At 52.6% G+C, this 25270-nt stretch overlaps 2 protein-coding genes across 11 annotated transcripts in view; both read left to right on the top strand.

The window, feature by feature from the left end:
- MKNK1 (MAPK interacting serine/threonine kinase 1) overlaps positions 1 to 13593 on the top strand; it is a 42008-nt gene extending 28415 nt beyond the window's left edge. For 7 of the 10 annotated variants that reach the window (XM_019836930.2, XM_011284805.4, XM_011284806.3 and 4 more), the window contains 7 exons: positions 228 to 332; positions 3552 to 3607; positions 6559 to 6654; positions 8427 to 8621; positions 9331 to 9495; positions 10923 to 10966; positions 12296 to 13593. In XM_019836930.2, the coding sequence (XP_019692489.1) occupies positions 228 to 332; positions 3552 to 3607; positions 6559 to 6654; positions 8427 to 8621; positions 9331 to 9495; positions 10923 to 10966; positions 12296 to 12524 (890 nt within the window). In that variant the 3' untranslated portion in view covers positions 12525 to 13593. Of the gene's footprint in view, positions 1 to 227; positions 442 to 3551; positions 3608 to 6558; positions 6655 to 8426; positions 8622 to 9330; positions 9496 to 10922; positions 10967 to 12295 lie in introns of all 10 variants that reach the window. The other 3 variants (XM_045035756.1, XM_045035755.1, XM_006934712.4) reach the window with 3 other exon arrangements.
- A 574-nt stretch (positions 13594 to 14167) lies between these two features.
- On the top strand, positions 14168 to 24817 carry KNCN (kinocilin). The gene is made up of 4 exons (XM_019836932.3): positions 14168 to 19498; positions 20587 to 20655; positions 21367 to 21441; positions 22255 to 24817. The coding sequence occupies exons 1-4, from the start codon at positions 19348 to 19350 to the stop codon at positions 22332 to 22334; spliced, it is 375 nt and encodes a 124-aa protein (XP_019692491.1). The 5' UTR covers positions 14168 to 19347; the 3' UTR covers positions 22335 to 24817.
- The last annotated feature ends 453 nt before the right edge of the window (positions 24818 to 25270 follow it).

The following is a 25270-nucleotide window of genomic DNA, read 5'->3' as shown; positions in this document are numbered from 1 at the left end:
CTGTCCCTTCTGTGCTCATCATGGGCAGGTACATAAGACAGCAGTGCAGTTCTGTTCCATCCAGTTCTGTGCTCGTGTCTCCTTGGTGCCAGGTACCAAATGGGTGCTGGACATTTAGTGATGAATAAGCCTGTGTCCCCACCCCAAACTTGTGAAAACTGGCCTCTGAGAATTTATACTTCCTAAGGCCTGAAAAGGCATAGCTGTGTGTCTCCTCTGCTCCCCAGGCTCCATCCTGGCCCACATCCAGAAGCAGAAGCACTTCAATGAGCGAGAAGCCAGCCGAGTGGTGCGGGATGTGGCCGCTGCCCTTGACTTCCTGCACACCAAAGGTGAACCAAGCCTTCGCCTCAGTGATTGGGTTGGGCCAGCCAGCCTCTGAGGACGGAGGGAGAGGAGCTGGGCCAGGAGCTGGGCCAGCCGGCAGGCCCGCCCATGAGGGTGAGGGAGCAAACCAGGATGGCACTAGGCTTCTGATGTGGATGGTGGGCAGATGTGGCGCTTTTAAGAAGGGGAGGAGCACAGGGGAAGGAGCAGGGAGGAAAAAGTAAATTTCATGTTGAACAAGATGTGTGAGCGTGTGGGTATGGATGATCTCCTTCTCCTGTCCTAGTGAAGAGTGCAAGCCTCATCATAACACTACTATTCCAGTGTAGATATGTGGGTGTTACTCTTTCTAGTGTTTAACATACATCACCTGCATCTCTCCAGAATCAGCATGATAGTATGTATCTAGTTTTGTATCTTGTTTGTCATAAATGGAAAATGCGTTTTTCTACTAACATGGTTGAGGTATCTGTTGAACATCGCGATGGTAAATCACGGGTTGCTATTGTCCAAATTACACTTCAGTTAACAGTCCCTTATCTAAAACTGATTATTTCAGAACTTTTATAGTGAATTAAATCTTTTTGCAAATTAAATGTTTTTGTATTTCCATAAATATGTTTGACTATTACATTTTTTTAAATGTTTATTTACTTATTTTGAGAGAGAGAGGGAGAGGAGGGGCAGAGAGAAAGGGAGAGAGAATCCCAAGCAGGCTGTGCTGTGTCAGTGCAGAGCCCAGTGCAGGGCTCGAACTCATGAACCATGAGATCGTGACCTGAACTGAAATCAAGTTTTGGACACTTAACCGACTGAGCCACCCAGGCACCCTTGATTATTATATTTTTTAAATTTGCCTAACAGCAGTGCCACGGAAAAATGAATTCTGGCTTCACTTTTTACCCACTATGTGCTCTCTCGGTAATAATGCCAACCCACAGAGTGATGGTGTGAAGAGAGAGAGTTACATCATCAACAGTAGTTAACACTCACATAGTCAGTGTTAGGCACTATTCTAACTCACTTATGGAATTGCGTGCAGCCTGTGTCTGTGTTTTGTACGTATAGCACAGTTGGAGCGAAGTGCCCGGCACTTAGTAGCTCAGTAATGTTATCTCCTCCACCCTTAACCCCTGCCGGACAGAAGTATTTTTATTCCTAATATTAATTCCCTTAAAATAAAGCATTGTGTCTGGTGGGGGATGTGGGTGGAACGAATAATCTGGGACTTAGCTCTGCTCCCTTCCGCTATTGTGGGTATGGGCCAGCCACACTGGTTGCAAGAGACCACTTGTAGGCCTGCTGGGTGCACAGAGCAGCGCAGACCCGGGCGGCATGTGTGCAAGGAAGTTCAGCCTCACTGGTCCCGCCTTGTTTCCCTCCATGGCTAAAGGGAGATCTCCGTGTCGACAGTGCCCATGTTGGGCACCTGACTTGCACGTGGGACGAAAGTTCCTAGGAGGGGCATCTGTACTTTCCCCCGCATGATGAATAGCACTAGTTCTGTTTCTGAAAGCTGGGATGCATGTAGGTAACACCTGCTTGACAAAGATTTACAACTGTTCCCCAAGCTGCCTCTGTAGATTGCAAAACTGGGTCACGCTTTTTGCAAGATCCATACCTTAGAGGGGGGTAAAGGCGGTTTTATTTTTTATTTATTTATTTTTTAATTTTTTTAGAAGAATGCACTAAAGGGAACTGAGCTGGTGTGTCTTAGGAGTTCTGAAGTGCTTGTTAACATCTAGCTGGCCAGCTGCCCATGTGACTTGAAGTTGGAGGGGATGAAAAACGATTTCCAGCTGAACTTGGCTGTTTTCTAAATAACTTCACGCTGGGAAGATGAATTGGGCAAGAATGGGTCAGCCCTGAAACAAGTTCCACACTTTTAAATACTGGACACACTGCAGCTTAACCTCTGGGAAATGAACCAGAGCAGGTCGATGGCTGGTGTGCTCACAAAGGCAGGCCCATTATTACGGCATGGCGCTCAGTTCTCAGGCTGGGGGACAACTGGGCCATCGGCACCTATTTGGAGAGCAGGACTCCATGTGTGGCTCGTGATCCTTCTGTGGGAGCACTTGCTGTAATGGAAAATATCTTTCACTTTTAGTGCAGCAAGCTGTAGCCCGACTCAATTTGTACAGCCTGGACAGAGCTGCTCTGGGTTCTCATTCAATTAGGTGACTGATGAAGTTACTCAGCCTGCTGGAGCTCAGGTTTTCCTTCCCTCACGAAGTGCCTTGGGTGGGCTGGGCCTCTGCCTCCTACCAGGGAATTGGAGGGCTGCCCAAGAACTTGGTCATCGAGGGAGTTTTAGGAAAGCAGATTCTGCTTTTCCATCTTACTCCATGAATCCTCTGCTACTTTCCAGTACTTCTGGGCACTGGCTGTTTGGCTCTCGCTCAACCTTCCAGCCTTTCTGTCTCTGAACTGTGCATTCTGCAGGAGGAAAGAGGGATCAAGGTTTCTGTGTCCGCCATGGCCCTATGAGTTGGTTCTTTGTCCCTGTCTTTGGTCAGAAGGTGGTTTTCCCCCAGGTGCCCTCTTGGCCAGGTCAGCAGCCTTGAGCGCCTCATGGAGTAAGCTGCTATCTGCAGGAGGTCTGGTCAAAATGCAGGGCAGGTGTCTCTTAAGAACAGCACCCTCGGCCAAAGCAGTCCTTGCTGTGCTTCTAGCATGACTATTTTGGACATGCAGCGCGGGTGAGAAAGAGATTGGACAAGCTTTGGAAGATTTGTTAACTAACACTTGGCGCTCTGACCATTCAGGGAGTCCCGCTTAGGGAATCATCTTTAATACACATTGGCCACCCAAGAAGAAATGAGGTAGAGCAGCCTCAGTCTCCCCAGATGCTCTTAAACAAGGCACTAATTATTTCTGCATTGCTGTCCCAGCATGGCCATTTGCAGGGCTCTTTGCTTCATATTAGCTTCTTATTCTTGGCCGTCCCTGCGGTGCTGAGGAGTAGGCTGGCTGGGACTCGTTCGGCCCAACTTACCCCTGCCAGACTTCTAAAGCTTTGGCTTCGAAAGAGCTTGCAGAATCAACTGTGCTTTTTGGTTCGTCTCCGGTTACTCCTGCCTCCTGCAGCTCGTTGATTTTTTAATGTACCATAATTGGGAATTAATCTGCGAACAACAGCATTTGGAAAAAATTAATTGTGTGTGGAATGTTTGATAATTATGTGCGTATGTTAACCCTTTCTTTGCTCTTTGTCATTTCAGGCATTGCTCACCGCGATCTGAAGCCAGAAAATATATTGTGTGAGTCTCCAGAAAAGGTACGTAGGGCTGACTTGGGAGATTACAGTTTACACTGATGTGGGGAAGCCACTTCCACTTTCCTGTGGGTTGTTAGCAGCACCATAGGCCTTGGATACCAACCTGAGCTGATTGTTATGAACCTGTGAGAATGTTATGCCTACTGTGTGGCGTTTCTGCCTTCCCAGTTGGCTTCCTCCCTGTGTCTTCCTTGCTCTTTATCAATAGTGTGATCGGCTTAAGCCTGAGAGTTTATAAAATACATGGGACCTGCATAGAACGAATGTTTTCTAGTCCAGGCTTTAGAGCGATTGATGTGAGTCATAAACAACAACTCAATCTTCTGGGAAGCAAATCTCTGCCTAAAAATGTTTGTGTTGCAGTACACACACCAGCTAGTGTCCACCACTTGAAGTGATAATTAGGAAGCAAGTTCTTAAGAAGGGTTTCTGTTTCCGTTTTTGTTTCCAGAGGTGCCCATTAATAAGAAAACACTTACATTTGGTGTTGAACAGATGCCACATACTTTAAACTTTACCTCAACCTACTAGTAAATGGAAATGTTTGCCCTTCTGTAAGCATGTATAAATTTGACAAATTCTGTGTTTGTTGGAGGGACTGAGGCCCTGTCGGCACACATTCATGGCTCTGTGTACGTATAAGAGTGTATACATATGAACACACATATTGGTCTGACTGAAGGGATAGCTCACAAGCAGGAATGGCTTCGAGTGAATGTGGGAGCCAGCCTGCTACTTACAGCTCTTTTGTGGGGATAGTAATACGTTAGCTCAGATAAGATCTTGTGACTTCCCGTCAGTGGCTCTGGCAGAAGACTTTATGATTTGTCACTATTACCATTATGATTATTAGTAATAACCCTAGCTAACATTTCTTGAGTACTTAGTTGTGCCTGGCACTTATACTCAGCTGATAAATAGTATAGATTAAAACTAAGGTGGTCTCACCCCAGAACTCCACAGGCGTTCTAAACCACTCTGTTACCTCTGATTTACAATATGCTTTCATGTCATTTATCCTTTCATTTGATCTTAATGGTGCAGGATTGTTGCCCCTTTTCTGTGGTTGAAAACTAAAACTAAGAATGCCTGAGCATCAAAAGACATTATCAAGAAAATGAAATGATAAGCCACAGAATGGGAGAGAATGTTTGCAAATAATGTATCTGATAAGAGTTTAATATCCGAAATGTATAAAGAACTTCTAAACCTCGACATCAGAAATACAGCCCAAGTTTAAAAATGGGCAAAGGACTTGAATAGAAATTTCTCCCCCAAAAAAGTATACAAATGGCCATTATACATATGAAAAGATGCTCAACATCCTTAGTCATTAGGGAAATGCTAACTGAAACCACAATTAGATACCACTTTGCAGCTACTAGGATAGTTAGAATTTTAAAAAGAAGGAAAAAAATAGGTAGGAGTGTAAAACAGTGCTGCTACCATGGAAAGCATTCTGGCGGTTCCTCAAAGAGCTAAACACAGAATTACCACACCGCTCATCAATTCCACACCTGGGTATAATACCCAAAAGAATTGAAAACAGAGGTTTGAACTTGAACATCAGTGTTCATTGGAGCGTTATTCACAGTAGCCAAAAGCTGGAAACAACCCAAGTGTCCATCAACAACAGGTAAATGGATAAACAAAACATGGCTTGTCCATGAAATGGTATGTTGTTCAGCCGTACAACAGAATGAAGTTCCGATCCATGCCACATCATGGATGAACGTTGAAAACAGTATGCTAAGTGAAATAAGCCAGACACAAAAAGACAGATACTGTGTGATTCTACTTACATGAAATATCTGAAATAGCCAAATTCATACAGACGGAAAGTAGGTTAGACATTACTAAGGAGAGGGGGGAACGGGGAATTACTATCAAATGGTTTCTGTTTGGGATGATGGAAAAGTTTTGGAAACAGGTACTGGTGATGGTTGCACAACAGTATGAATGTAATTATTGCCACTGGGTTATTTTCTGTTCTACAGATTTTACCACCACCACAACAAAAACAGAGAGGCTAAGTGAAAAAGAAAAGAAAATAGAAGAAGGAGAAGAAGGGAAGAAGGAGGAAGGGAAGGGAAAGGAAAGAAAGGAAGGGAGGAAGAAAAGTTGAGAGACTGTCCTGGCTTCCCTAGCAGGTTAAACGGCTAAAGCTGGGACTCCCAAAACCAGCATTTTGGAGTGGCTCACTGGGCTGCCTCCACCACGCAGGCCACTCTCCTGCTTGCGCACAAAGTGCCCTCCCGGTTGGCTCCAGAGATGACTAATGCTGTCTGTGGTTTCAGGGGCAACATCCAGTATGGGTGACCAGCCATGCCAGCCTGCTTGGGCCTGTAGGCTTTCCCAGGATACATAACTTTCGGTGCTCAAACAACAAAGTCTCAAGCAAGCAAAAACAAGTTGGTCACCCTGAGACACCGGAGGTCATGCCCTGCATTGAACAGGCCACAAGGAGTCTTTCAGGAATACATACTTCTCAGATTCTGCAACCTATACCATCATTTGTCATTTGTCATTTGCCATTTGTGGGCAAGAGTTCCATAGGCTTCCTGCTTGTTTTACTAAGTGCACAGCAGTCTGACACCACGTAGCGTGCACATTTTTCCTTAGGAAGTGAGGAAGGGTGTGGGGCAGAGGGCACCTTAGGATAAATCCTCAGGTGATTTCTAGTTAACCCAAGGACAGCAAACATGACCTAACAGATAAAGCTGGGCTTCAGCATGGTGGCCATATAAACAGAGACAGAGAGACAGAGAGAGAAAGAGAGAGGGAGAGAGAATGCATCCCCGAGAGCAAGAGCAAGAGTGAGCCAGTGAGAGGTCCCCCCTCCTACATGAGGGGAGGGAGTGAGAGGGGGTAAGTGTGTCACAGTCACACTGGTCTCCTCCTGCCCTTGGGTTTCTTATATTTGTAACCTTGTTTTCGGCTTTCCTTTTCAGGTGTCTCCGGTGAAAATCTGTGACTTTGACTTGGGCAGCGGGGTGAAACTGAACAACTCCTGCACCCCCATAACCACACCAGAGCTGACCACTCCAGTATGTATGGCTGGGCACCCTGTACCACCTCCTTCGGGGCTCCTGTCATTTGGAGTACCCACAACCCAAAGATGGAGTGCAGAACAGGGGCTAAGGAAGGAAAACTGAGTGTATCTACATCATTGCCATCTGCCTGAGTTGTCATCTGGCCACTGCATAGTGGGCCACCCCCCCCCCCCCCCGCCAGTGCTTAACTGCTGATGAAAGAACTTACAGTGTGGGGTGGGTCCTCTGCCAATGACGGGACAGATTGTATCTATGAGAACAGGCTGAGCCCTGAATCCTGACCCAGGTAAAGACAGACACTGTCCCAGGCCAGCCCTTTGCACATGGGCACATGGTAGCTCTGAGAGTTCCACTGTGCCCGGCAGCATCTGGGCGCGTCCCCCTGTGATGGAGGACAGGAGTGTGGTCTCTCTGTGGCACGAACCGAGAGGTCCCGGCTCCCTGCACGTAGGATCACTTGGCTGAGTTATCCTGCGGCTTCCTTCACTTCACATTTCATGCCCAGATGTGCAGCTGGGAGCTGTCCTTCCTAAGACGTCTCTTTTTAAATTTTTTTTTTTCAACGTTTATTTATTTTTGGGACAGAGAGAGACAGAGCATGAATGGGGGAGGGGCAGAGAGAGAGGGAGACACAGAATCGGAAGCAGGCTCCAGGCTCCGAGCCATCAGCCCAGAGCCTGACGCGGGGCTCGAACTCACGGACCGCGAGATCGTGACCTGAGCTGAAGTCGGACGCTCAACCGACTGAGCCACCCAGGCGCCCCCTAAGACGTCTCTTGTACACACCTGATGTACTGCAATTATTGTGAGGCTTTTGAGATTTGCATGCTTCATAAGTGAATTTTCCTAATACCCTTTTTTAAGACATGCATTTCAGTATGCTCGTGTCTTATTCTAATCAACATTATTAGAAATGTTTCCATATTAGCTTCTACTACACTGAACTACCTTGTTCTCAAAGTCATTAACTAATTACCAATAACAGAAAGTCCTTTCTCCATTTCCCATCTTCCCATGTAATTAGTTGTGTGTGTGTTGGAGGCCAGGGAGGTATCTCTTGGCGAGCTTGAAATAATGAAGAAGGGAGCAAAAAGTATTTGTTTTGTTTTTATCAGCATTTTCCATGCAAGGATGGGAGGAAGGAATCCTGAATTCTTATACTTGGTTACCACTGATGTGCTTGAACCAAATCCCTGCCCCATCCTAGTCCTTGGTGTTCCCATCTGTAAATGGGAGAAGCAGGGAGGTTGGATTTGTTCTAAGAGCTGTTCCAGCTTTGATGGACTCTTAATTCTAAATTCTTACTCCTCCTTGGTCTAAAATGACAGAGAAGCTTGGCAGGGCTTCACCTGAAGAACTCCTTGCCTTATGGGATTACATGTCCACAGACCCCCTCCCAGAGCCATGCCCCTGGTACAGCCAGGTGCCTGTATATTAGGTGACTGTCTGCAGAGAGCTGAGGCAGAGAGACTCCTGCAGTTTCTTGACCACTGGAGAAGGACCTGAAAAGATAAGTGACCTGGAACTGGTCATGTGATCGTGAGGAATGCTAGGATTCCATTTACAAATGTTCAGTTGGCCCAGCTTTTCTAAGTGCCTTGGTGGCATCAGGCGAGCCCTCTGGTGGCTTTCCTGACAGCTTCTTGCTCTGCAACCCCATCCTCTTGCTCAAGTGCCATTTCATTCTGCTCTTCGCCATCTCCTCTCCCTGTGACTAAGCCTCTCCCTTCTCTGCCATTTCCCCTCCCCAACCTTGGCCCCCACAGTGTGGTTCCGCAGAATACATGGCCCCGGAGGTGGTGGAGGTCTTCAGGGACGAGGCCACTTTTTACGACAAGCGCTGTGACCTGTGGAGCCTGGGCGTGGTCCTCTACATCATGCTGAGTGGCTACCCCCCCTTTGTAGGTCACTGCGGGGCCGACTGTGGCTGGGACCGGGGAGAGGTCTGCAGGGTGTGCCAGGTGAGCACAGCACCGGTACCCCCTGCACAGGGCCTGCTGGGCGGGGGTCAGCGTGCTTGTGGGATGCCTAGCAGGACTGGGCTGAGGGTTGTTCCTGCTCTGGAAGGGGGTCTATAGTGCCCCTTCCCTCTTTTGTCCAAGGGCCAGTGACAGGGTGAGAGAGAGACAGTGGGGCACTCAGCCCAGCTGGGAGCTCAGAGGAGGATTGTTAGAGAAGACCATACCTGAGCTGAGTCTTAAAACATGAGTCTAGCCCAGGGACAGAGGGGCAAGGAATAGAAGCAGAAGCAGCAGCGCCAGCAAAGACACAGAGGTGTGAAACAGCGGCGTGTGTATGGGGAAGGAGGGTAGAATTGTAAGGTTGAGGGTGGGGGAGGTGAGACCTGACAGGTTGCGAGGAACCCATTTGTGGGGGCCCCTTACGAAGGGCTAAGGAATTGGGGCTGTGTTCCCTAGTTGGTCTTCCCCAGGTGTCACCCACCTAGCCCCCCAGGTGACCTAGCCATCTGTGCCCACCAGGGGCATTCTGCGTGGCCTGATGATTTAGTGGGGACAGGGGAGCCGGGGAGGGCCCTGGCCTGTGGCATCCTCAAGCCCTGAGCTGCAGCTTCAGCTGAGGTCAATGGGACCTGGGGTGACCAAATCAATGGCAGCCACATCCTGCTTATTCCCTGGTAGTGTGGCCTCAGGAGGAATCTTCTTTACCTAGAACAAGCTGTTTGAGAGCATCCAGGAAGGCAAGTATGAGTTTCCTGACAAGGACTGGGCACACATCTCCAGCGAGGCCAAAGACCTCATCTCCAAGCTCCTGGTTCGAGATGCAAAGCAGAGACTGAGTGCCGCCCAAGTTCTGCAGCACCCCTGGGTGCAGGGGGTGAGTAACCCAGGGCAGGGTGGCCATCTACCTCCTCGGGCCTGGAGTGTGGCCATGAGGAAGCTTTTATAGGAGCAAGTACTGGACAGCAGCCCAGGTGTCTGACTTCAGCTGGAGGGAGACTATACGGCAGCTTCAGTCCCTGCACATATGGAGCGAACTGGCCACTGAAGGAGCCACGTACTGGTCATAGACTTGGCTCTAATCTTGGCCTCAGACGAAGCTCCTAACTGACCCATGCCTCTCAGGAATGGACAGAGGCCTCTGGGGGATTTGGCTCATGCATCCTACCATTGGCAGAGGCACACGGTCTGGTATTGGCATTTGGGGTCTGTGGTACCCTCCCCTTATACAGACATATCATTAGCTGGGAATGCCCAGAAGCAGGGCCTTGGTGCCCTGCTTGCAGTGAGGATGCACTGGGGGCACATAGGTTCTCCATGTGGTCCTGGAGTGCAGCTTGCCTAAAAGGCAACGGTGGTGGTTTCCCCAAACTAAAGATCCAAGTCCTTACTAGAAAATATTTTTTTTTAATGTTTGTTTATATTTTAGAGAGCGAGAGCAGGGAAGGGGCAGAGAGAGAGGGAGACAGAGGATCTGCAGCGGGCTCTGTGCCATCAGCAGACAGCCCGATGCAGGGCTGGAACTCGCAAAACTATGAGATCATGACCTGAGCTGAAGTCAGCCGCTTAACCGACTGAGCCACCCAGGCACCCCTACCAGGAGACATTTTTAACCGTCCTCCTCAGTTAGTCACGGTACCTGACATCTGCCCCTCTAAGGGGTCTGCTACACCTCCTGTGATTCACTGTGTCATTGGTCTGCCAGGCCCTACCCAACCTCAGTGGCCCTGCCAGTGGAAGGGAGCAAACATTGCCAGCCCCATGTTACAGGGGTACCCAATCCAGGAATCTCTGAATGGCTAATTCCCAGCCACCCAAGAGTTGCTGTCTTTACTGAGCACCTGCCCCATGCCGGACTCTGCAATCCTGGGATGAGCAAGACCCAATCCCTGTCTTCATGTTCTAGTGGGAAGAAGGAGACAGGAATAAATGATGTGATAGTGTAACGAATGCTTCTCAAAAGGACAAGGGTCCAGCCTCTGCTTGGGACAGGGGGAGGGAGGTGGCATGGGTGGGAGTATAAATGCTTCCTTCACAGGGGAAGCGACCCTCAGGCTGGGTCTTGGAGGAAGGTTAGGACTCTGCCAGGCACAGGGAGTGGCTCTCCATGCAGAGGCAGCTGGGTTCAAGCTGGGCCTTTCTTGCTCTCTCCTTGGAAGGTCTGACCCCACAGGCAAGCTCGACCAAGTCTCTGTGCTGGGCCAGGAGCCTCTAGTAATGTACTCACCCTGTGCTGGGGTGGGCAGGGGCAGCTCTTGAGGGAGGGAACAGTGCTTACCCCCGCGTCTGTCCTTCCCATTCTAGCAAGCTCCAGAAAGGGGACTCCCCACGCCGCGAATCCTCCAGAGGTAAATGCCCGATGCCCCTTCTTTGGCTTTGACTGTCCCTCAAACTTTCAGCCACACTGGGATGGAGGTGGGGACAGGGAGCCCATCTCTAGGCTCAGGTGTCCTCCTCCTGGAGGGGCTCCCCAGTCTGCCTACTCTGCACGTCTCTTCCTCTTTCCCCTCTTCTCTTCTGCCACCTCATGGCCTCCTCTGCCCTGCAGCTCCTTCAAGGCCTCTTGAAAGGAGGCCTTGCAAGTCCTTGCAAGGAGGCCTCTTGCAGGAGAAAAACCTGTTTCCATATCCACTCACATCCTAACTAGAAATCACCATTTACAGTCCAAAGACCTTCTCTGTGGGTTATTCACCCCAGGGTTTCCTACTGCTGCTCTGGTTGTAGTAGCAGGCTGGAGGTGCTGTAAAGTGCTGGGACGGGTTGTCCTGTCACCACTAGGCACAATAGGAATGGCCACTGGAAAGTAAATACATACTACGTGCCAGATATGCTGCTAAGAGCTGTGCAGAGATGCTATTCATAATCTGTAGGATAAATTTAAAAGAGAGGTTTACCTATTACCCCCATATTGTGGATGAGAAAACTGAGAGCAGAGAGATTATGGTAACTTACTCAGGGCCACACAGTAGCCTTGGGAGTTGGACTTTGAACCCGGATCTGTTGGACTCTAGTCCTTTTAACACTAGGTCATGTTCCTAGTGAGCACTGCCCTATTCCCAAAGGACCAGGGCTACCACGTTGTGGGGACCCCTCCAGGAACCAACCTCATGACCAGTTTCTGGGAGTCACACAGGGAGGTCTTACACCACTGTAGTCTCCATTCATGTGAGCCAGAATGCTACTGCCCAGCTTGGTTCCTAGCTGATTCTCTAGAGCTGTGTCCAGGGGCCTTGAGGCTCCAAACCTCTGGTCCACCTTAGAGGATGTATTTGGTAGACCCACGGTGCCTGCTGTAGGCTAGCCCTGAGCTGAGCCCTGGGGACACAGACATAAAGGCACAGCCCCTGCTCTTGGCGCTCTATGCCCTGACAGGGGAGAGGGGATATATGGGTGCGCACTTCGTGTGCCGCGCCTTTCCTCTGGGAGAGCTGGGTGTGGAGCATGAGAGCTCAGAGGAGGGTGTTCTGAATAGAAGGGGGCATTTGTCCCAACTCTGAAGTCTTAGGACTGTAGTTGGGGCTCAAAGCCATTCCAGCCTCAGTGAAATCAGATTCTGAACCCGGGCAAGAATGACTTCTGGGGGAAGCCACCCAGAAAAGGCTGCCGGGGGTCTGGGGGGCAGCCAGCCAGGGCGCTGAGCCCCTCTTCCCTCTGCTCTGTGCTGCCCGCCCCTCTAGAAATAGCAGCACGATGGACCTGACACTCTTCGCGGCTGAGGCCATCGCCCTTAACCGCCAGCTTTCTCAGCGCGAGGAAGACGAGCTGGCAGAGGAGTCCCTGGCTGAGGGCTTGTGCTCGGTGAGGCTTTCTCCTCCATGCAAGTCACGCCTGGCCCGGCGGAGGGCCCTGGCCCAGGCAGGCCGCAGTGATGACCTGGAACTGTGTCCAACTCCCACCACACTCTGACCCACTCCAGCCACAACCTCCAGGACCTCAGCCTGCCCGGGCTTGGCCAAAGTCTGCAGAGCAAGTAGAGCGAGCTGCTCTGTGGCTCCGTCCAGGCCACCCAACCCCCCATTTCCCCAGAGTCCTCAAGGAAAAAGCTCTTTCCAAAGGGGTTGTCTTTGAAAAGGAAAGCAATCACTTGTCACTTTGCATAATCGCCTGCGGCAGGGACATCTCTGCTGGGCTCCTGCCCACCTGCTCACCCGCCTGCGGATCCGGGATGCAGCCTGCTCTCCTGGGCAGCAGGCGGCAGTGGCGGCTGGGGCTGCAGCCTTCAGGGAGCCAGCCTTGAGAAGCAGCAGTTGACAGAGGCTCTCTCTTCTCTTTGCACTGTCACCCCCCCCTCCATCCCCCGCTGGTCCTTCCACCTTCCTCTGTCCTCCGGATGTCCTCCCCTGGCTGAACAAAGCCATCCCCTCACTTCAGGAGAGGGCAGGGAGCCTTCTGCGTTCAGGAGGCCAGATCAGTCTTCCAGTCTGTAGCGCTGGAGAAGCACATAATCTTTCTTTGCCGGGACCAAAACGTGTCCCTCATTTATCATCCCCTTCCTTGTTTGGGATTGCTGCTGAAGTCCGTATTATTTCATTTAAAAAAATGTGTTTTTTTTAACCATGCATTTCCAGCAAAGATGGGACTTTCAACTCCCACTGCGAGCCCGTGGATTTTCCAGAGCACGTAATGGCTCGCTCTTCCTCAAATGTCCATGCATGTGAAAGGTTTTAATCAGCTGTTTCCTATTATTCTAACTGGTTTTAAGCTGTTGAGATGATGCGTGACTTGGAGGCTGTGTCTGCTGGAGGGCAGCATCAGTCCAGGGCAGTTAGAAGGAGCCGTGCGCCTGACGTGGCACCAGATCGGAGGCGGCGCGGGTGCCTGCTGCCGGAGAGTGAAGGCACATCCGGCGTCAGATAAGCTGGGCTGCGCAGCTACCTAGAGAAAATCGATTTGTACAAGTCAGACAAGACATTTACACCAAACGACAATGCTATTATACAATGTGCTTGTTTTAATAAAACTGTTTTAAATTTTAGCTGTGGCCTTCTTGATGGTCCTTTCTGCCCCTGTAAACCTGAGGAGACAGGCCTCCTGGAGAGGGGCCGAGTCCAGCCCTGTGCCGAGAAGGTGCGCCTGGTGGGACCTCTCAATCTGGGACCTCTCAATCTAGCCCCTCATTGGACCCGCGACACAGGTGAAGGAGATATCATTGCTCTTCCTTTTTACGCGAAGAAATGAAGTTCATCAGCATTTGTGAATCTCCTGTTCTGTGCCTGGACCCAGAGATGAGTGAGAAGCAGCCTTTGCCCCCTAGGGTCTCCTCATCAGACGGAAGAGGTGCCTATCAGTAACCATTACACAAGCCGTCTTCAAAAAGTATTTTATTAGATGTGCTCTGTGCCCAGGCAGGAACAAAGCTCCCATCTGTCTGGAGCAGCACTAAGCCTTTCTCAAGGATCTGTTGTGGGGGTGTTGTGTGCTCCGGACTGTGCCAGACTTGGAACAAAGAAAACTGGCACCTCGCAGCCATGGCTCTTGTGTCCATTGTGCAAAAGGGCTTTCCTGTGCTTCGTCCCGTGTCATCCTCAGAGCCACACTGGAGAGGGCAGGGGTGGGAAGGGGGCGGCAAGGGGAGGTCCGAGGGGTCAGGGCAGTGCACAAGGTGCTGCTGGCAGATTTTCTCCCCATGGAGAGCAGAGAGGGGTGATGGGATCGGGAGCTCCTCATTCCAGGGGCTCTCCTGCAGTGTGGGTGCTTCCGTGTTGATGCTGACGTACTTTCTGTTGACTGTCTTCCCTTCCCAGTAACTGTTACCACCCTCACATCCTGTCTTCTACCTGAAGTGAGATGGGCTAGAGAAACAGGCCTGCAGAATCGGAGACTTTGGGCCCAAAGTCTCCCAGTCCCTGGGGGCTTAGAGCCATGATACGAGTTTTGTCCAACTCCAGCACCAGCCCAGTCAGTCCTTCAGGTTGGCCAGCTGGGATGGGACTTCCAGGGGCTTCCTGGACCAAGCGCCCCCGACTCCAAGCTGCATGTAGCTCCAGCCGGCTCTCGTGCCTCCAAGCCTTTGCTCAGGCTGTGCTGTGCCCTCTACAAGCCTGCCTCCCCACCCCAGTCCAACCGGCAAGGCCCCTCTCCTCCTTCACGGCTCTGCTTTTAAATGCTACAGTGCCTACTTTGGTTTTGCTGGCATTAGTGTGTGCTTACTAAGGAACAGCTGCTTGCAGAGAAAGTTCTAGGCATTATCTCATTTAATTTTCATATGAGGTAAAGTACCATTATGTTACCCGACTTAGAACTGAGCAGAGAAAGGAAAAAATTACCTTGCTGTATAGGTAGGAAGACAGAGATGGAATTCTCCCAAGAGAGACTTGAGATCCAGAGCTGCACTGCAGGGGTTCAACTCCCAGCCCTGCTACTTAACTAGCTTTGTGCCCTGGGCAAGTTCCTGCCCTGGGCGGCAGTTTCTTCAACCAACAATTGGGGCTGCTTACCTCTTGGTGCTGTTGTGAAATTGTGGACTGATTAACAAAGTGTTAGAGCAGTTCCAGACACACACAGCAAGTACGCAGTATAGGTTGGCTGTGATAGTTGTAGTTGTTTTTATTGCCATCTCCTAGGGCAGAATTATTCCACTCGGTGCCAGTGATGGAGATGAGCTTTCCCCCTTTCCTTGGCTTGTGTGGGTGGAGACGGATCTGGGCTTTCCAGGTGGGTCTGGCTTCTAGCCCTTTGTGGGGTCCTCCTACTGACAGGCTGCTCTGCCCCTCGGGGCTGGGGTCCCTGTCCCCAAGGGGCTGCTGTGGTGCCCAGAGCAGAGTCTGAGTTTGGGGATTTCAGGGGTCCTCTGTTCTAGTCCTTCTGCTACTGTTCACTGGGTGGCCTTGGGAAGTCCCTGCCCTTTCTGAGGCCCAGGCCACGTACCTGGCTCTGCTGGGCAGAGACGCATGGCAGACACACTGAGGGGGGCTCTGAGGCCTTTAACTGGGTGGCCAGTCCCCTAGCTCTAGGGCTCAGGCTTGGACTGGGCCTTAGGAGAAAGATGGTCCCAGCCAGCCGGCATGTCCTAGACCTCAGGTCTCCTGCCTCAAATCTAGTTAGCAAGACTCCTATCTGACCCCTAGTTTGGGCCCTGGGCATAGGGGCCAAGTGTTTCTCCCTGTGGGTGTCCACCTGCCTGAGCTCTGGGGCACCCTCCTCCCTCCTGGCCCAAAACCCCTGTTCCACGAACAGCAGTGCCCTGGTCCCGTGCCAACTGCTCCAGCTGCTTAGGTCTGGAGGGGAGCGAGGAGCAAGGTCCCCCCACGGCTGGCACTCTTGTTGCCATGGTAGCAGTTGCCTTGGAAGCCACTTCCCCGGAGTTTAGCTTCTGAACAGTCTGGGAAAGCTGCCCGTCCCCCAGGGGATCAGTGCATTAATCACGCTCTTTTCCAGGGTCCTCACCTCTCAAGGAAAATAAACAGAACTAAACCACACTGAGGCCTTCCACCCACTCTTCCTCCCCACCCCAGGCCAGCCTTGGACTTGGCACCTCTGGGAAAGAAGGAGCAGAGGCAGGCACTCCAACCCCGGCCTTGCCCAGAGACAGAGATGACCCATGGCCTATACAGCCCCCGAGTCCAGAGGCCTGGGGGACCCAGACTTCAGCGAGGAGGGCTCTGATGCTCGCAGGGTGGGGAACAGGTGGGGTGATCAGTCTCTAGTGACTTGGACCTCCATCTCCTTACCTATTGTAGGAAACACATCACCCAAGGACAGGCTTGTATTTTCTTTTTCACAGATGAAACAGCCTATATTGAGGAAAGAATTGGCAAGCCTTCCTCTCTATATTTCTAATCAATGGAAGAGTGGGCGTCACAAAGGTTTTAAGATAACCAATGGATGAATGGGCATCCAAAGGTTTTAAGAAGCCTTTAATGACACTCCCCTGTCGTGATGGAAAAAATGGAGGCCTTGACTGAACACAGTGCCTCCCTCTGATGGTGGGGTTGCCAATTCCTCCCACCTCAAATAAGACAATTTAGAAATTCAGAGACAAAGAAATGCTAGAGTACTTCTGAGCTGAGCCGGGAATCTGGACACAGGTTCTCTCAAGGTCTCTGGGGCAACCCTTCCTTTCCCCATGCCTCAGTCTCCCCATCTGTTCTATAAAGGAGCTTGCATGGATTTGTAGTTCTGTGATCTTGTAACTGATAATGGCTTCATGTGTCTCTCCTCCGTATTTCCTCCTCTGACTTTGTGCCCTGAGGAATTTACAATGTCAAAAAAACAAAAACAAAAACAAAAACCCCAAACCCTCTAATTTAGCCTTGGTCTCCAGTTTTTAGAGGTCAGAGTATTCTTCTGGAAGCTGAAACTCACAATGTGCAGGCCCTCCTGACTCCAGCCTCTGCCATCCCCATCCCCCTTCACCAGATGGGCAAAGTGAGGTTCAGGCGGTGGAGTGGCTGGCCCAAAACCCACAGTGTGAGGTGCCTGTCTCACTGACGGTGTGGGAGCCACCCTTGGCTTTACACCCTGCCCAGCCTGAGTTATGCAAACACTTAACGGGGGTGAGGGCTTTGAGATTCCCAAAGCTCAAAATCTCAGAACACATTTTCATAAACAATTATTTTGACAGCTCTTTCTAAAACTAGTAAGTGGGGGGGTCAATTATGTGTGACAGAGACATGGGCTGTCATTTGATGCCTAATTAGAGGAATAATCAGACCTCATCCTGGAGAGAAGCACAGAGAACGTTGGCAGCAGCCGCTGTAACTGGGGAATGCCCACCTCCAGGGGCTTCCTCTTCTGGGGCCCAGGGACACAGCCTGGGGCCCCCTGGTGCTCTGCAGTCACCCCTCCTCTCTATGTACCTTTGAGTTCATACCTGTCTTTGCCTCAGGCTTCTCTCCAGCCTCCTGGCAGTGCCTTCCCTCAGCTGAAGCTCAGTCAGGTGACCCTGGCCTTCTCAGGCCCCCACCCCCACCCACGAAAAGCCCCTTGTTAGAGGCAGAGGTCCCAGGGTGCCTGTAGCCTTCCTCTTTGAGGACCTGAGGTGGTCATGCAGGTCTAAGCCCTCCCTGAACTCTACCTTTTGTTCAGAAGCCTCACCCGAGTCCCTTCTAGCCATGGCATTCTGTGGAGCTCACTCTGAGTCTGCCCTTGAGGGGCTCACAGTCCACAGAGGAGACAGAGGATGAGGTCAGATGGTGGGCACTTCAGCATGGTGGACACAGGAGCAGCGGTAGGCAGCAACCCCCCCCCCCCCCCCCGCCTCAGGCATGGTCAGGAACAGCTCCACAGAGCATGGGCTGACCAAGCAGGGTCCTGCAGGAAGGAGGCGTTCTCCAGACAGCTAAGCAGACATTCAGCAGAAGGCAGCAGAGAAGGGGAAGAGCAAGGGGCAGGGGGTAGCTATGGAGGTGGAGGACCTTGGCCTGGCTATGCTGGGTGGCAGACATCATCAGGGAGACAGAGGCACACAAAGAGAGGCCAGTGGGGCCAGTGATGGGACGCTGGGAACAGTGCCCAGGTGCCTAGGTGCAGGCATAGGAGCAGGCCCAGATTCTGGGATCGGGGAGGTCCTTATCCACAAAGGCCCAGAGACTGCAGTCAGTGGCGAGGGCTGTGTCTGGGGTGGGATAGGGCTACAAATGCCCAGCCTCTAACTGGTAGGTACTGCAAGTAGGTCAGATAGGCCGGGCAGAGGAGGTCGAGAGGTGCCAGCCATGTCCCTATCTCCTGACCCCGGCTGCTGACACTCCACCCCTGCCAATCCTCTCCCCATATTTATCTTCCTCCTATCTCATGCCTCCCCACCCCTGCTCTTCCCTCTCAGCCCCCTACCAGGGATCCCTCCCAGCCCACTGGCAACTAAAAGGGGGGTGGGTACCAAACCTACTTGAGGAGAAGGAGGTCCCCTGAGATCAGCCTCAAATCAGGACCCCTCAGCCCTGCTCCCCTTAGGAGACCAGAGGTTGACAGGCTGGGGGAGGAGCAAGGGGGCAAGCGTGAACCTCTTTTTCTCCTCCTGTCCCAGTCACTGTTCTGGCCTCTGAGCCTCCTGTAGGCCCCCTGTGTCTCATGCTTGTGCCTGTCTCCGAGTCCCCGAGCAGAGGTCTCGCGTGCCAAATGGCCGAAGACAGCAGGGTGGGCCCTGAGCATGTAGCCGGAGAGTCTCCTCGCGTCCCTGGCCGCTAAACCCCGCATGAAGCCACCAGTCCACCCTGCCCCCTCCAGCAGTGGAACCCGGGCTGCGTGCCCTCGTGGGCATCTGGGACAGGTGGCAGCTCGTGTTGCAGTCTCATGAATAACTCAGGACCTCCCTGCTGTCCGCTTCTCCGAGAAACCCGTGTCCCCTGGACCAACCTCCCCCACTGCTTTAAACTTTAATAGGCCAAACTTTAATAGGCCAAGGCCCAGGGGCAGCCAAGCAGGTTCCAGGGAGCTAGGGCAGGATATCCTGAGCAGGAGAGCTCAGGCTAAGCTCTCCCGAGAGGAAGCTAACAGGGGAGAACCCTGTACAGCAGGCCCGGCTCTCCAGAACTCTGGCAGCCAAGGCAGGATGTGGCCAGGCAGGAGTCCCAAGAGTGGCCTCCACATTCAGGGGCCTTCCGGGGAGGAAGAGTAGGCTGGGGTGACCTGGCAGGGATCCTAGGTCAAGGTGTGGCTGGGGGCCCCTGGGAGAGCTGTGGGATAAGGTTACTAGCCTCGACTCTTCCTGACCAGAAACTCCCACTCTGAAGGCGGAGCTCCAGCAAAGATACATCCAAGAGGGGACAGACGGTACCCTGGGTAGGCCTGCATGGACATCCCCATCAGCAGCAGAGACTTCCGCTGCCTGCAGCTAGCCTGTGTGGCCCTCGGCCTGGTGGCTGGCAGCATCATCATCGGTGTGTCCGTGTCCAAAGCTGCAGCCGCCGTGGGTGGCATCTTTATTGGCGCTGCCAGTCTGGGTGAGCAGGTGCTGGGCTTGGAGGGGGAGCGGGGGGGCATAGTCAAGTGAATGAGAAATGGAGGCAAGGGTTGGTTTACTAGGAATTGGTTGGGGACCATAGAAGCTAAAGAGATGTGAGCAAAGCAGCCGTCGGGGGCGCAGGGAGGCAGGGGAGGGTTGGAGTAAGCTTCCTTCTGCCTGGGGTAGGGAGACTGGGAGAAGGGAGCTGGTCGTCATGCTCCTCTCTGGCTGCTCCCCTCTGGCCCTCTAGTCCCAAGCCCTGGGCTCTTGGGTTTTTGGTGGAATTCATAAGCCTGTTGAGGGTGGGTTGACAGGGGGCAGGTAAAAGAGGACAGAGGTCTCAGTGGGACACTCTGTGAGCCAAGAGAGGATCCAACTCAAAGCGTTTCTTTTTCTCTCCTGGTATTTCTTGGCAGGGCATCTGTCTATCTGTCCAGGCATCCATCCATCTCTCTATCTGGGCCAGTCCCACTGATATCCCTGCACTGATGCTGAGTACTGTCCCTCCCCACTCCACCACCCTGGGCCAAAAGCAGGGCCAGAAGCACCAGAAGGGTGGGTTCTTGGCATCTGTACCTGCAAACTCCTGCCAAGAGCCACAGACACTTGGTCTGGGGATGAAATGCAGGTGGGCAGGGCAGGGTCCACTCTTCTGCTAACCCATCCACAGGTCTGGGTGGGAAGGAGCATGCTAAGAAGCTCCCAGGCTTGGGGCAGACTGGGGCAGAGGAGTGGTGGTGGTGGTGATGTAGCTGGGCCCACTTCCAGCCAGCTGAGAACATGCTTAGCACCTGGGAAGGCTGGAGCCGGGAGCCCGGGCTTTCACAGCCTGTAGCCCCTTCTCCAAAGAGGCACTACTCCCTGCCCCCTCTTAGGGCTGGGTGATGGGGAGCCGCCCCCCTAAACTCCCACAGGCTCACATTTACGCACTCACAGTCCCAACCTGCACACTCATGCTCCTCCCATGCCCATCCATATCACCCTCATAAACCACCCCCAGGCTCACAGCCTACCCACAGCCCCATGCAGCCTGCACTAACCAGGCCCCTTCCCCATCACAGAACCCCTCTGTGTCTCTCTTCTCAGGGTTCCTCATCTTGGCCTACCCCTTTCTAAAGGCTCGGTTCAACCTGGACCACATCCTGCCCACCATAGGTGAGTCCTCTCCCCAGCACCCAGCAGAGCCCTCTTCCAAGGACTGTTGTGTGAGACCCATTGTGTGTAAGTCTGTGGCCCACTGTGGGACAGAACTGAGACCCTGTGTGTGACTGATCCTGGCTGTGTGTGTTAGTTGCTGTGTGTGTGTGTGTGTGTGTGTGTGTGTGTATGTGTGTGTGTGTGTTGGTATTGCCATGACTACGGTGTAACAGACTCCAGCCTATTGCCTGCTCCAGAGGTGCCTGAACCAGCTCAGAGCACCTAGAACTCCCATCTCCCCGGAGGGAGCCTCCAACTCCCGCAAAGCCTCCGAGATCTCCAGACAAGCGCATTTCATTCCTGAGCCCCCATAAAAACCCTCTACCTCCCCTAAGACCTCAGGACCCCTGTATAGCTCCTCAATTCATCTCAGCTCCCCACATACATGCTACCATCTCCATCAATCCTGGGGGGCTTTCCATATCCCTAGTTCTCCTCACGACCCTCACCTCCTCAAAAAGTTTGCCATCTTCCCCTTCAAGGGCCCATTTCTCCCATCTCCACTCCCAAACCAGCCCAGATCATGTGAGAGGCCTAAAGGAATGTGGTGGAGTGAAGACAGCAGCAGGGATGGAGATGAGACAACAGGCAGGTCTTCCCTTCCCAAAGCAGGACTTGATCTGAGAATGGCTTAGTAACCAGGGGGCTTGGGGTGATCTTATCATGCAGGGAGCCTGAGAATTCACCCCCACCCGGGGCCAGACCATGGGGAGGGAAGATCCAGCACCAATGGCAATAAAGAGGGTAAGTTTTAAAAACTCCAGAATCCATCTTCCACCTCTTCTCTCTGGCTGAGCAGCTCTGGGGGGCCCAGGGAGAAGCCTTGAGGGACATGCAGAAGAGGTGTCCCCAGTGACCGGGAGCCAGCAGAGTTAGCCAGTTCTTCCATGTGTTTGGTCAAAACCCTTCTCGCTCCAAGCTGAGCGGGGCTCCTGTTTGACCTCAGGGCTTCTCTGTTGTGCCCGGCATGGACACTGGGACCGACCCTTGGTCCCATGTCTCAGTTTATGTTTTCTCACTCTCTTCTCCCATGATGGAATCCAACTCTCAGAGCTGGTAACTGAAATGGAACATCTTCCTCCTCCCCTACCTCCACACACTGGAAAATTCTAGGGCAGGAGTTTCTCAAAGATGGGCCTCGCCCACAGCATCTACTGCCAGTGGTGGGATGCCTAATCCCAGCAAAAGGCCCCATTCCAGACCCTGCTCCAAACACTTTACATATATTAATTTGTTCCATTCTCAAAACAGCCACATGAGGGAGGTACTGTAATTAGGCCCACTTTATATATGGGGCAACTGAGGCACAGAGAGATTAAGTAAGGCAGCTAGGAAGTGGTGGGGCCAGAACTGAAACCAGGCAGTCAGCCCCGAGTCCTGCCTGTAACTGCCCCCACCATGCTGCTGTCCTCTTGAAGAGCCATTCTGACCATCCGTGCCTCTTTAAATTCAGCTGAAACTGTCCCTGGGACTCCCCTCTCTCCCCACTGGTCCCTCTGGGTTGCTCTGATCTGGAATCTGTCTACTCAGGCAGCCCTGTGCTGGTCTCTTCCCCAGGAGCCCGAAGCAGCCTGTCCACTGTGAGCAGAACACTGGAGAAGCTGAAGTCAGGGGGCCGGGGAACTGCGGAGGGCTGAGGCAGGGCTGAGGGGTTACCCCCTACCCTCCCTCCCTCTCTGCCTGCTACCCTGATCTCAGAGCCCTCCTGGGTCCGAACCAGAGGTGAACCAGGCCCTGGAGACACCAGACATGCATTCGCCTGAGCAAAGCTCTTGAAAATGGATCCCACGTGGCCGAGAGCAGGGCCTGAAGCAAAGGTGTCACTGGAGGTTCCACAGGGGACCCTTGTATCAGGCTTTTGATGCGGATTTTCTCTCTGGACTGCAGCTCAGCAGGCTTCCCTTTTTGATCTACTGACTGGTTTCTCTGGAATTGGGGGCCAGAGGTACCTCAGGCCCTTGCTCCAGCCTGGCCACAGAAATGAACCACAGGCTGACAGGAGCCACAGACAGGATCCCCTCAGCCCCTGAGGCTTGGCCCTGGGCTTCTAGAGTTCACTGGCTAGATAGAAGGGCTGGAACAGATTCTTTCTGGGTATCAAAAACTTTGGGCCACTCCTTAGGTACAGGCTTTCAGCAATAGCAAACCAGACAGGAGCATGTCCTAGACAAACAAAATAATCATGCTGGGACAGGGGCCCAGGTAAGGCAGTGACCTAGAGGCTTCCAGGAGGAGGTGGCTCCTGAACTGAGTCCTGTCCTGAGACTCTTGTGTGTGACTCCACCATCCAAGGCTTTTTGTGATCTCACCCCAGACAAGACCTCCAGCCTTCCCTCTTGTTCCCTACCCTCTCACCGCTGCTGAACAATCTCAAATATTCCAGCCTCCACACTTTGTCTTGTGTTCTCCTGGAGGCCCCCTACTCCTCTCTGCCTATCCAAAGCCCTCATCTTGAAAGGCACAGTTCCAAGGATCCCCTTAACACAACACCCTCCCCATCATCTTCCTGCAGCCCATGCCTCTCTCCCTCCACGGGGTCCAGGCAGGCTGAAGTCTCCTTTTTCATAAAACAATTATTAATCCTACTGAAACCTACTGTGCGTTGCCCTTTTCCAGTTACTGTCAGGGTACACAGTAGGTGCTCAATAAATGTTAGTGGCATCAATTTAACACAAAAACAATTCCCCAATCTTTCCCTGGAGAGTCACGTCAAGGCCCCATGTATCTTTGTGGTTTGGGGCAAGGAGGACCTGGCCCACGTGTGTGTGGCTATGCAGAAAACATTGTGCCTCCCTCCACACCACTCCTCACTCACCTACACCCTCAAGGTGGAGCAGGTGTTTGACCTCTACAGAGACATCTGCTCCATGTGGCCTCTGTTCATGTTTGTGAGCAAAGGACAAGCTAGGAAGAGTCTCATTCTTCAAGGACCAGTGCAGATGACACCTCCTCTCAGAAGCCTCCCCTGACTGTGCTGTGCTCCCACAGCCCATATCATTCTGAGTGGTCTTTGTCACCTTCCTCCTCTCAAGAGCAGGGGCCAGAGGACGTACCCAGCAGACGTTGCAAAACCAAACCAAAAGTGGGAGAGGCCACTTCATTGTACAGATGGGAAAGCTGAGGCCCTCCAGAAAAAAGGACTCATCGAGTCCCGTGGTGAGAGGTTGTGCAGCCAGGCCTTATAGTCAGGGCTCCTCTCTCCCCACCCAAGGCTCTACCCTCTGCTGTCCTTGGCACAGAGACCAGCTCCCTGACCAGAGTGGGACAGACCTCCACTCATAAATGCTGGCCAGTTGTGGAGCCTGTGGTTCCTCCAGCCTGAGGGAAGTCCCCCTCCTTCTATTTCCCTCCCCTCCACCTCCCTCCTGCCTGATCACTTACCCTTCTCCACTCCCTCAACGTCATTATCATCAACATAACTTGGGCCCAGCGGCCCCTCCTTGCTCAATAAGGAAACCCTTCCTCCTGCCCATCTTTAATCCTTACCTGAAGCACCCTGAAAGATGCCCATGGGTGGAAGGGGTGGGAAGGGGGGAAGTGGAACCTGGGCTGTGGGGAGGGTGGTAGCCCTTGGCCCACCACCAACGCTTCCCCAACACGATCTCCCCAAGGCAGGGCTATCGCATCTTCAATGCCTGGCAGAGCCCGGCACAGAGTGGTGTGGGGATCAGAGCAGAATAAAGTAAGGAATGAACACATAAAAAGGCAAGGGCTATGTCCACTGGGGAAGAACTAGGCAGAGGTCCAAAGGACCCTTGAAACTGTGGGAGTCTTCAGGGCCTGAAACCCCGAGACCGCCTGTCCCCCAGTCTAAGTGAATGTCCAGATACATCCTCCCAAGTGCATACTGCACCCCAATGCCCCCACTCTCTCAGCCTGGTCACAGGAGTGGTCCGTGTGGAGCTCATGCCTTCACCCCCTTTGGAAGGTGAGTTTGGGCCAAGTAGGCAGGGTGATGTGGTGGGTAGTGTTAGGGAGGAAGTGCCCTCTCACCTCTGAGCAGCTCCAGAACCCTCCAGTATTTCAGTGGGAGTGGATGTGGGCATGGACAGGTCATTGGACCGAGCTCTTCCAGTGGTCTGTTCAATAAATGAAATCAGTTCTGTCTGACAACCCTCAACTGTGGCTGTGCCTGGCTGGTCCCACAGGGGGTAATGATGCTGGTGCTCCAGGAAGAAAGTTGGAGGATACAGATCTGGACACCTGATCTCACCTGCTGGTTTGGGGGGTTGAGGAAGCCGACCTGAGGGAAGTGATGTCCCATCTGCACTCTGAAGGTTGAGCTGGAGTTAACCTGGTGGAGGGAAAGTCCACCATGGGTCAGAGAACTCACTGAAGTGGGGAGTGCTTGGTCCAGGCAGCCCCTTGGAAGTTACAGCCCTGCTGGCCAACCTGGAGGACTGACCAGGCTGGGGCTGGAGTCTGGGGGTGACTCACATCCCACCTCTGCGTCCACAAGTCCGGGGGCCGGAGTTCTGGGCAAGAGGCTGCGGGGCTTTGCGCCTCAGTTTCCTCATCAGCTAGAGAATGAGTGTAGCGCCGCCTTCCCAGGGCCACTGTCAGGAGGAAGGTT

The sequence above is a fragment of the Felis catus genome, chromosome C1 (assembly GCF_018350175.1).
Source record: "Felis catus isolate Fca126 chromosome C1, F.catus_Fca126_mat1.0, whole genome shotgun sequence".
In the NCBI taxonomy this organism is placed as follows: domain Eukaryota; kingdom Metazoa; phylum Chordata; class Mammalia; order Carnivora; family Felidae; genus Felis; species Felis catus.
This window is presented reverse-complemented; position numbering and strand designations above follow the sequence as displayed.

Coding starts and splice junctions, on each gene's coding strand:
- KNCN (XM_019836932.3), top strand. CDS start 19,348: ATGGACATCCCCATCAGCAGCAGAGACTTCCGCTGCCTGCAGCTAGCC. Junction 20,656..21,366: donor CCACATCCTGCCCACCATAG/GTGAGTCCTCTC, acceptor CTTATCATGCAG/GGAGCCTGAGAATTCACCCC. Junction 21,442..22,254: donor CACCAATGGCAATAAAGAGG/GTAAGTTTTAAA, acceptor TCTCTTCCCCAG/GAGCCCGAAGCAGCCTGTCC.